This window comes from Salvelinus alpinus, chromosome 11 (genome assembly GCF_045679555.1).
Source record: "Salvelinus alpinus chromosome 11, SLU_Salpinus.1, whole genome shotgun sequence".
NCBI lineage: Eukaryota > Metazoa > Chordata > Actinopteri > Salmoniformes > Salmonidae > Salvelinus > Salvelinus alpinus.
In genome coordinates, this window is record NC_092096.1 from 31,365,164 (window position 1) to 31,377,656 (window position 12,493).

A 12,493-nucleotide genomic window follows, 5' to 3' on the forward strand; every position below is an offset into this window, starting at 1 on the left:
ACCCAATGTGGTACGGATCTGCTATTTTTATTCCTTATAACTGGAACTTCCATCAGGTGCTAGCCAGCTAACTAGCTAGTAGTCTGTTAGCCACAGCTAGCGATCCTCAAATCCCCCCCCCCCCCCCGGCATCAGCCAGCCCTAGCTCAGACAACACCTGCCAGTCTTGCACAGCGCGATATCAATCCCAGAGCATATCGGACTGCTTCTCTCTACCATATCACCGGATTCCTGCCGCTCTGGATCATTACACTGGATCATTACTCCTAGCTAGCTGCTAGCTAGCTGCAAACGAGTGGCTACTGTTAGCTAACACCTCTGGCCCGAAGTAAGCACCAGCTAGCCTCGAGTTAGGCCCATATACCAACTAATTCTAGGGCTACAATTACCTCCTTTGCCAATTGGCCTGGACCCTTTATTGTCGACACAGAGCCCCGCCGATCCATCACGACTGGAGTGCCGACTTGATCGCCCGATGTGGACTCAACAGGCTATTCTGTTACGATATCGCCGCATCTACAGAACCATCTACTAGCCCCGGCCAGTTAGCTTTTTCTGAATGCTGTGTCCTCTGCTCGCTCAGCGTTGTAGTGAATACCGTACAGCACCCTGACTCACCTATTGCTACTCTTTTGACCCAATGATCACTCAGCTACACAGCTGATGCCCCCTGGACTGTTTCAATAACACGGTACCTCATTTTGTTAACCTGTCGGCAATTTACCCGTTGTTGTCTTAGCTCTCCTGATCAACACCTGTGATTGCTTTATGCCTCTCTCAAATATCAAAATGCCTTGTCTACTGCTGTCTTGGCTAGTTTTTATTGCTTTATTTCACTGTAGAGCCCTCAGTCCTGCTCAAAATGCCGTAGATAGCTTTTTCGTCCCACCCCACACACATGCGGAGACCTCACTTATGTTAATTGATGCCTCCAGAGACGAAACCTCGCTCATCATCACGCAACACATAGGTTTAGCTCCACTGTACTCACATCCTACCATACCCTTGTCTGTACATTATGCCTTGAGTCTATTCTACCACACCCAGAAATCTGCTTATTTTATTCTTTGTCCCCAAAGCACTAGACAACCAGTTCTTATAGCCTTTAGCCGTACCCTTATCCTACTCCTCCTCTGTTCCTCTGGTGATGTAGAGGTTAACCCAGGCCCTGTAGCCCCCAGTTCCACTCCAACTCCCCAGGCGCCATCATTTGTTGACTTTTGTAACGGTAAAAGCCTTGGTTTCATGCATGCATCAGAAGCCTCCTCTCCCTAAGTGTGTTTTTTTCCACTGCTTTAGCACACTCCGCCAACCCTGATGTCCTAGCCGTGTCTAAATCCTGGCTTAGGAAGACCACCAAAAATTCAGAAATTTCCATCCCCAACATTTTCAACCAAGATAGAACTGCCAAAGGGGGTGGAGTTGCAATCTACTGCAGAGACAGAGTTCTGTCATGCTATCCAGGTCTGTTCCCAAACAGTAGAGCTTCTACTTTTAAAAATCCACCTTTCCAGAAATAAGTCTCTCACTGTCACCGCTTGTTACAGACCCCCCTCAGCCCTCAGTTGTGCCCTGGACACCATATGTGAATTAATTGCCCCCCATTTATCTTCAGAGTTTGTACTGTTAGGGGACCTAAACTGGGATACGCTTAACACCCCGGCCGTCCGACAATCTAAGCTATATGCCCTCAATATCACAAAATGATCATGGAACCTACCATGTACAACCCCAAATCCGTAAACTCGGGCACCCTCATAGATATCATCCTGATCAATTTTCCCTCTAAATACACCTCTGCGGTCTTCAACCAGGATCTCAGCGATCACTGCCTCATTGCCTGTGTCCGTAATGGGTCCGCAGTCAAACGACCACCCCTCATCACAGTCAAACGCTCCCCAAAACACTTCAGCGAGCAGGCCTTTCTATTCGACCTGGCCCGGGTATCCTGGAAAGACATTGACCTCATTCAGTCAGTAGAGGATGCCTGGTGATTCTTTAAAAGTGCTTTCCTCACCATCTTAAATAAGCATGCCTCATTCAAAATATTTTGAACCAGGAACAGATAAAGCCCTTGGTTCACTCAAGACCTGACTGCCCTTGACCAGCACAAAAACATCCTGTGGCATACTGCATTAGCATCGAATAGCCCCCGCGATATTCAACTTTTCAATTAAGTTAGGAACCAATATACACAGGCAGTAAGGAAAGCAAAGGCTAGCTTTTTCAAACAGAAATGTGCATCCTGTAGCAAACTCCAAGAAGTTCTGGGACACTGTAAAGTCCATGAAGAATAAGAGCACCTCCTCCCAGCTGCCCACTGCACTGAGGCTAGGAAACACTGTCACCACCGATAAATCTACGATAATCGAGAATTTGAAGAAGCATACTTTCCACGTGGCTACCCCTACCCCGGTCAACAGCTCTGCACCACCCACAGCAACTTGCCCAAGCCTCCCCCAATTCTCCTTCACCCAAATCCGGGTATAGCTGAGGTTTTGAAAGAGTTGCAAAATCTGGACCTCTACAAATCAGCTGGGCTAGACAATCTGGACCCTCTCGTTCTAAAATCTGGACCCTCTCTATCGGCCGAAATTGTTGCAACCCCTATTACTAGCCTGTTCAACCTCTCTTTCGTACAGTCCGAGATCCCCAAAGATTGGAAATTTGCCGCGGTCATCCCCCTCTTCAAAGGGGGAGAAACTCTAGAACCTGACTGTTACAGACCTATATCTATCCTACCCTGCCTTTCTAAGGTCTTCGAAAGCCAAGTTAACAAACAGCTCACCATTTCGAATCCCACCGTACCTTCTCCGCTATGCAATCTGGTTTCTGAACTGGACATGGGTGCACCTCAGCCACACTCAAGGTCCTAAACAATATCATAACCGCCATCAACAAAAGACAATACTGTGCAGTCGTATTCATTGACCTGGCTAAGGCTTTCGACTCTGTCAATCACCGCATTCTTATCGGCAGACTCAATAGCCTTGGTTTCTCAAATGACTGCCTCGCTTGGTTTACCAACTACTTCTCAGACAGAGTTCAGTGTGTCAAATCGGAGGGCCTGTTGTACGGAACTCTGGCAGTCTATGGGGGTGCCACAGGGTTCAATTCTCGGGCTGACTCTTTTCTCTGTATATATCAATGATGTCGCTCTTGCTGCTGGTGATTATCTGATCCACCTCTACTCAGACGACACCATTCTGTATACTTCTGGCCCTTCTTTGGACACTGTGTTAACTAACCTCCAGACGAGCTTCAATTCCATACAACTCTCCTTCCATGGCCTCCAACTGCGCTTAAATACAAGTAAAACTAAATGCATGCTCTTCAACCGATCGCTGCCCGCCCACCTAGCATCACTACTCTGGACGGTTCTGACTTAGAATATGTGGACAACTACAAATGCCTAGGTGTCTGGTTAGACTGTAAACTCTCCTTCCAGACTCACATTGAGCATCTCCAATACAAAATGTAATCTAGAATTGGCTTCCAATTTTGCAATAAAGCATCCTTCACTCATGCTGCCAAACATACCACCGTAAAACTGACTATCCTACTGATCCTCGACTTCGGTGATGTCATTTACAAAATAGCCTCAACACTCTACTCAGCAAATTGGATGCAGTCCATCACAGTATCATCCTTTTCGTCACCAAAGCCCTATATACTACCCACCACTGTGACCTGTATGCTCTCGTTGGCTGGCCCTCGCTTCATATTCGTCGCCAAACCCACTGGCTCCAGGTCATCTATAAGTCTAGCTAGATAAAGCACCGCCTTATCTCAGCTCACTGGTCACCATAGCAGCACCCACCCGTAGCATGCGCTCCAGCAGGTATATTTCACTGGTCACCCCAAAAGCCAACTCCTACTTTGGCCGCCTTTCCTTCCAGTTCTCTGCTGCCAATGACTGGAACTAATTGCAAAAATCAGTGAAGCTGGAGACTCATATCTCCCTCACTAACTTTAAGCATCATCTATCAGAGCAGCTTACAGATCATTGCACCTGTACATAGCCCATCTGTAAATAGAACATTGAACTACCTCATCCCATATTATTATTATTATTTATTTATTGCTCCTTTGCACCCCAGTATCTCTACTTGCACATTCATCTTCTGCACATTATCACTCCAGTGTTTATTTGCTCAATTGTAATTATTTCGCCACTACGGCCTATTTATTGCCTTACCTCCCTAATCTTACTTCATTTGCACACACTGTATATAGACTTTTCTATTGTGTTATTAACTGTACATTTGTTTATTCCATGTGTAACTCTGTGTTGTTTGTGTAGCACTGCTTTGCTTTATCTTGGCCAGGTCGCAGTTGTAAATGAGAACTTGTTCTCAACTGGCCTACCGGTTTAAATAAAGGTGAATTCTTTTATATTTTTAAATATGCCCTGATGAATTGAGGCTGTATTGAGGGGGAGGGGGGTTGTTAGTGTTCCTAATGTTTCATATACTCAGTGTTTACAGCGCACACCGTTTCAGAACCCAAAGCACTCCCCCCTTTGGACCAGGCGCCACATTAGAAGCAGATGAGTCGGTGGAATGTTACCTATGGTTTTGTTTATCTGACAAGGCTCCAGGTTTAGGGAAAGTGTTTTCCTTGTACGGCTCACATACCACAGAGGGGTAAGGCCTGATAACCAGGACCACATGGGGTCCCCAGAGAGAGGGCCTCTGTGACACGAACATCACTGAAACTACACTTGATTACACTACCTCACAGAAGAACGCAACCACAGGCAAGGAGAGAAAGACACCAATGTGTGTGTGTGAGTATTTGTATGTGCGTGCGTACAGGTGTGTGTGCGATTCCATGTGTATCACAAGGTGATAGTGTGTGGGGAGGACGGGTTGGCAGCAGGAGATAGGGATATGAAATAGATGAGTAGGAACAGAGAGAGGATGACAGTGGAGGAGATAGTGCTGCAGCCATTACAGGACTCCCTCTCTTCTCCCTCTCACTGAGACGGGCTGGTCAGTAGTGCCGGGAGGATACCAGTATCACGATACTCGTTAGTGGCAAGGAAACAAAACACAAAGTCGATTTAACGTCTTTAGGAAAACAGCCCTGATGTTGGAAACAAAAATCATTATGCTGTCATCCAGAGTCACGTTTATTTATTTTCCAAACTGTAGCACACAATATTTTACATACAGCAGGTTTTTAAAGGACCAAAGAGTTTGGTCTGCTTCGTGTTTTCATTTTTTTCCATGGAAAACATATTGCAATACTGGTATTGTCACAGCCCTACTGGTCAGTGCTAAAACGCTATTACCTAGTCTGATCTCCATGAACGGGTTGTTCTAGGGCAGGAACACACAGTGCTCACAGAGGAAGAAGAAGGGGAGGACAGTGTTTTACTTGGTTCAGATAGACAGACCCAAGAAAGGATGAAAAGAGAGAAATACGAATCAACTATCAAATGAAAGTCAGAAAGCTCATTAATCAAGTTCACTTCTTATTGATGCAACACTGTGTGGACTCAAAACGGTAGGGGATTATTTTATTCTGCAGAAACGTCAACGTTTCTTAGTATTTGAAGTTGCCAGTCCTGCCTCAGTCCAGACATCTTGATACCAGTGCAGAAGCTAAAAAGCCTGACAGTTTGATCTCGAGGTAGCTGTATATTACACAGACAACATGGAAACGCTTGTCTGTGTGATAAATGGGGTCAGAATGAAGTGGCACATTTTTGGAATGCTCTGTCTTTACAGATGTCGGCTTGACAGCTCCCTGTAAATCCACTCTCCAAATTCTCTACTGCTCTCTCTCCCCCCAAACCCCCACCCTCTCTCTCTTTCTCTGTCTGTCTCTCCTTCCCTCCTGTCTCTATTCCTCTGTTAGCTCGTCACTAAGGTCACAACGGCATGACACACAACCAAATATGACCGTCAAAAAACCCTAGACCAAAGGCAGGGAGTGGCAGAGCAATGGGTGAGATGCAGTGCGGGAGATCCCCAGTGGTTAGTCGTGGCAGTGCCCACATCTGCTCTGATTTAAGGGGAATATGTTGTAGTGGTAAGGTGGGCTCAGCAGGCACCTCCATGCCTCATTTCCAAGGGCTGATGGGTAATCTGCTGATGTTTCAGCGGGAAGGACGTGTTACGGCATGTCAACGGAGTCTCGTCACTTTCAACACACATGACACATCGGTTAAACGAGTGGGTGACTCTTATTTCTAGTGAATTAAGTGTTTGTGGACCTACTGACTTGATACATTAAATGATTAACTACATTTGGAAAGCTTTATATGAATATATCATCTGATACTGTATAGTACCGACAGAAAACATATCTGTTAATATAACACAGGGAGGAAATCCAAATCGTATTATATTCCAGCTCATAGACGAGTGCTTCCGCGGTTGCCTTCGTTACCAACATATTCTCAAGTCCTTTCATGTCTCTGCATAGAGCGTTTGACAGCACTTCAATTGCACACTTGTTGACTGCACAGTAATGATCTCCTCCAGGCGAAAGTAACAGAAAGATATATTTCCAACGTGACTGCTTATAGAAACAATCACATTAATCATAACCAACCTGATAGTAGGGACTCTGTCTTATTCACGTTATGTTATGCTCTGGAATGGTTTACTTTCAAATCAATTGCACAATCAAAACATAATTGTTTGCAAATATACTTATACATATACTGTAGCTACATGTGTATATATAAAATCCGTTTGGCCTTCCTATGATATCTATTAACGCAGGGGCCTCAATAGGCAGGGACTCCTCTGTTCCCAAACTGCATGCTCCATATCAATAGCATGTCATACATGCAGATTAATTCCTGATACGGCTCTGAAGTGTGTTTTTAGAGAGACTTGCTGCAACACAGGCTCCAAATGAACCTGTTAGCACTTAGCCCTGTGGACCTTGGAGCTGAGCTGTGTTGTGACCGTCTCAAAAACACAGCTATCTAAGCAATACGTTTTTAGTACTGCTCATGTCATCACACCCAGAGAATGGTTATGGAATGAGAACGCATTTGTATTTTGTAGCGTATTGTAGTGCATCATTTTTCCATACGAGCTGGTTTATATAGAGCAATGCACTCCCTCCTTCTCAAGCAGCCTATGTATGGAGTGCTTTCTCTCTGACCAACAGTGCCTCTGTTTGGTGGCACTGTAGTATCTATCTATCTATCTCATCATCACATTCTGCTCAAGGGAGGGGAGTGTGTAAGTTGGGGCTGGACTCAGCTGTAGATCACCATGGGAATCAAGAGATCTATCTTGTTTTGTACTATACACTTAAAAAAAAGGGTACTTTGGGGTTCTATATAGAACCTTTTGGTTCTTCGGATTATATTAAAGAACCCTATACTAAATATATATATATATATCCAGTGAAGACAAAAGAACCTTGAGGGTTCTATCCCTCCCCAGAGTGTAATGGGGATTTTAGAAATTAAACAGCAAACATAAGCTAACCCAGTCACATCAAACTCTGAAATGACAGCTAACATTCCCTCTTAATTTGTTTTAGCTGTTTTCCATTGACATTTATATCCATATTAATGATGCTGCTCTATGACTTCACCTGTTCAGAAAAATGGCGAGCTGAAGTCTGACAAGTTAGCTCTCTATGGCAAGGGAAAGATTTAAGTCATATTTTGCAACATTGTTGCCAAGGTCTGAGTGGCAAACAGCCAGGCACAAACTTGTGCCGTTACAAACTATTTCGTCTTGCTTCTAGCTAGAAGCAAGAGGAAATAATGTGTTTTATAAAAGCACACAATCCTATATAAAAAAAAGAGGTTCTAGAATCTTTTGGTTAACTCAAAATGTAACTACTATTCCTATTCAAAAACCAACTACCAATCCATTCCAGCATGACAAAGCAAGAGGACGGGGGTTGAACCAACTTGCAAAGAGCACGTTATTTTTCAATGTATTAAGGTAAGCAAAGTTGAGTATTTAATTAGAATATATGAACCCAAAGTCTTATTATAAGCTATATACTAGATAAATAAAGTTGAAACGTTATTAGAATGAGAATGTTTGTAAGCTAGCTAGCTAAACAGAAAAAGCTAGGCTACTTTAAATTTGCCACTTCACAAGCTAGCTTTCTCTTTTTAATAAACTATTTTTTATTATGAGATATGCCAAATAGAGCTACAGACCCAGTCTAACATTGGTAATTAGCTAATTCTCTCTTTCATTTCAGAGTCAATTGAGGGGACTATGTTCATTAAAACCATTAGAAGACTGTTTCTGAATGAGAAGAGGTATGTATAAATGATTTATAATAAATTATGAATAATAAGTATTGGTGATTCAATAGCCTAGTTAATCATTGCATGACTTTTAACACACAATCTATGTTTTGCTCTGTCTTGCAGTAACCCAGAACTATCCCAGAGGCTCTCTCTTTCGGCTGCTGCGGACAACGACATGTAAATTGTTCTTCTACATCATAATAATTGTATGTCTGCATAGCCTTTTAGCAGGTTTACTCATGCTTATTTCTGGAGATGAACTCATGTTCATTTTTTCTTCTCATCTGGAACCAGTCAAGCAGGTAGTCCAGTGGCTAAGGAGTTGGGCCTGTGGCCGAAAGGTGGCTGGTTCTAATCCCGGGCCGGGCGTTAAGAGAAAAGAAGAATGGCAGAATTGATCTGACAACTGGAGGGCTGCTGGGTTCATATCCTCAAAACATTCCCTTATGTTAGGCCCTTGAGCAAGGCCCTTAATCCCACAACATGCTTTCCATCAAGGGGCGATACATGCAGCTTGAACCTGTGGTCGTCTCAACTGTATGTGTGATGTCTGCTGTTTGGTGGTGGTTGAGAATGGAGCAGAAGACACCTTTTTGTTGATTACTAACTAAGTAAAAAAAGTGTTGTACAAAGTATTGTACTTCATATTTCCAAATTATGTTCGCATTGAATGGCAAATAATTCTAAAAACCATGCTGGTATTCTTTTGCCCATTATTTAATTGTTTATTAAAGTATATTCTTAGCTCAAAATATGATTATTTAAGAGTAGTAGCCATAATTCATAAATGGCACCATTCAGTGTTCTCCAGTATATGGAACCATTTTGTTTCAGTGATCAAAGAACCATATAAGTGTGTACAATAACTTGGGGAGCCAAAAGCCTTATTGGTTGATATGACTTCAGCCCAGAGTGTTTCCTGGTCCGGTTACATGGTCAGGCTAAACTCCAGGCCCTAGGTATTACACTAAGTGGTAAAGGTCAGTGAGGTTGGGTGACATGTGACCTTGTCCTCACCTGTAGTAAGTGGGTGGCAGCCCCAGGGTCAGAGGTCATGGCTTCGTTCTGTTCCGTGTTGAGCTGTGTCAGCTGCTGCTCCTCCTCCTTCGCCTTATCCCTTCCGTCGTCATCATCTAGCTCATCCAGGCTCTGCAATACAGAGAGAGAAAGAGTTGAACACACCTTTATTGAATAATTAAGGTGTGAATAGAGGGGTCAACTTATTGAATGGTTTTTAGGTGCAAAAAATTATGCTATAAACTAAGTAACATATCAAAAGGATGTACATATATTGTAAGAGAGAGAGAGAGATACAGCGATAGAGAGAGATACAGCGATAGAGAGAGATACAGCGATAGAGAGAGATACAGCGATAGAGAGAGATACAGCGATAGAGAGAGATATAACGATAGAGAGAGATATAACGATAGAGAGAGATACAACGATAGAGCGAGAGATACAGCGATAGAGAGAGATACAGAGATAGAGAGAGATACAACGATAGAGAGAGAGATACAGAGAAATAGAGAAATAAAGTGAGAGAGGCACGGGGAGTGAGACACCACCGTTGACGTGCGGTGACAGCCGGGGTCATTCTCACTGTAACCGTGGTAACCTCCAGAGAGATGTGGCCCCGGTCCCCTAAATCCTCTTAAGACATGATTTCTTTCACAGCACCTGGACAGCTCTAACGCAGCCTAGTCCACATTCACTGGGACACGCAGGCAACAGGAAGACAGCCGACAAGGGGTCCTTACACTGCTGCTGTGGACGTGTAGTCAGAGAGGCCTTTTTGACAAGTGGAATGTCCCCGAAAACACTGGGAGTCAACAACACAATGTGATGTAGGGGTCAGTCAGGGCACAGCGAGAAATTGTGCACATCTTTCTGAGAAGGCTTCCAACTTTACTGAGGCATCTCTGCTCTCAGCTTCATCTTAAATAGTTTATAATATATCATCTTGACTTCCTATTTAGGCAACTTATTCATGAAATATGCGATTGAGTTAAGTAGTGCATCAAAATAAATGAAGATACATTGAGAAAATGCAGTTTGACTTTGAACTTGATGGTTGTATCATCTGTATTGACAGAAACAGGAGCCAACCTGCCACTCGTACAGAACAAAAAACAGTCTTTCCTGTTTCCACGCTGTGCAACGAAGAAAAAAAGTGCTTACCGAACGAACAGGCCCTTGAATGGTAAAAATAGCCTTAAAAAAGGCTAAAAGGAATGTAGTCATTTGCAAAGACCTTCCTGCCAAAACATTTATCAGCACGCCTGGGGAAATGCCAACTCCTTTCTCCTCTAACTCAGCCAGAGGTGGACGCTAGCTGTTCTCGTCTGGCCTATGACATATTGAAACACACACACACACACACACACACACACACACACACACACACACACACACACACACACACACACACACACACACACACACACACACACACACGAGACAGACTTTCAGGAGCATGCTGCCTGTGTCCGTGCAAACTTCCTCAGTAAACACACACTGCCTGCCTTTAGCCATCTGACCCCTGCAAAGGGCACAGGGATGCTCTGTGCTGTTTGATTCGCCAAAACGTTTCCCTGCTCCCTCTCAACTGCCTACAGCAATACACAGCTGTAGACTCCAGGGGTCAGAAACATAGAACTAATAACAGCCATATGGAATAACGAGGGACATTACACAGTCTAACATAAGTCTGTCTACATCGACACAGTGATTTAGGACTAAAAACGTTGCTATGCAACAGTTACCCAAACAGAGGGACTTTAAATCTGGAACTGGGTTACGAACGTTTATTTTGGTTCACAGTGCTGGCTGTTTTACCCACTATTACTTCAAATCATTTCCATGCATTTCGTCTTATTCCAGATAAAACAATGGGAGATCTAGGCTCATCCTTTTAAAGGGATGTTTTTGTTTCTGATTTCAGTATATGTGAATGTATATGACTAATGTACAGTAACTAACTATTAAGAATGGGTATATAGTATCATGGTGTAACTTCACAAATTATCCAACAGACGGCTGTATTTAAAATACAGATAAACACACTTAGAACACATACACACACCTCAACTAGGGACAAGTATCACCTACTGAAAGCAGGAAGTGGGCACTAGTGGTTGCCCTGGGAAACACTGAGTACATTTCCTCCCGTCGAGGGGCTCAGATAAAGTGGTGATGATGACACACACCAGAGGGGAAGTGGAGGAGTGAGTTCTGAAAAGAAGCAGCCGAGACCCAACATTCCTTCCTCTTCCTGTTTATAATGTGTGGGATCTCGGCAGGCGTAAAGCGCGAGGCCTCTGAAGAGCGTTTACTCAACATGTTATTGAGGTCTCCAAACGCCATAACACCGGTGTTCATGGGGAGACAAGTCCAGTTAAGAAGCTACATCTGGACCCGACTGTGGCGGTCTATTAGGAATGTGTGTGCTGGGTGGAAATGTGGTCTTTTTGGGGTAAAGTGATCTGCAATCTATCATCCTAATGCTCTAGCCATGGCAGGAGGAATTTGCAAAATGTCTGACTTTTGGTGTCTATACCTCCCTGAATGGACATTTCTGTGTCTCAAATAACACTGCTTATGTAATGGAGGTGAAGAATCTGAACAGTTTACAGCATCCTCACCTTGTTATAAGATTTTATTTTAAATCCTCAAGAACAATTTCCAACAGCTGCTCCTTGACAGAACTATAGCTGCAGACAGCTCATACAGGCAGAGCACTCATAACATCCTCTCTCTCTCTCTCCTCAGTGTGGTTTTACTTAATATCCCCTTCCTAAACACTAACACCTATCTCTCTCCTCAGTGTGGTCATACCTAATATCCCCTTCCTAAACACTAACAATATCTTCTCTCTCTCCCCAGTGTGGTCATACTTAATATCCCCTTCCTAAACACTAACAATATCTTCTCTCTCTCTCCTCAGTGTGGTCATACTTAATATCCCCTTCCTAAACACTAACAATATCTTCTCTCTCTCCTCAGTGTGGTCATACTTAATATCCCCTTCCTAAACACTAACAATATCTTCTCTCTCTCCTCAGTGTGGTCATACTTAATATCCCCTTCCTAAACACTAACAATATCTTCTCTCTCTCTCCTCAGTGTGGTCATACTTAATATCCCCTTCCTAAACACTAACAATATCTTCTCTCTCTCCTCAGTGTGGTCATACTTAATATCCCCTTCCTAAACACTAACAATATCTTCTCTCTCTCCTCAGTGTGG

The 12,493-nt window shown here is 43.6% G+C and overlaps 1 protein-coding gene across 2 annotated transcripts in view; it reads right to left on the reverse strand.

Annotated features, from left to right (window-relative positions):
* LOC139533942 (PRKC apoptosis WT1 regulator protein-like) overlaps nt 1-12,493 on the reverse strand; it is a 75,300-nt gene that overhangs the window by 19,802 nt on the left and 43,005 nt on the right. For both annotated transcript variants that reach the window (XM_071332472.1, XM_071332473.1), the window contains exon 3: nt 9,266-9,397. In XM_071332472.1, the coding sequence (XP_071188573.1) occupies nt 9,266-9,397 (132 nt within the window). The remainder of the gene's footprint in view (nt 1-9,265; nt 9,398-12,493) is intronic.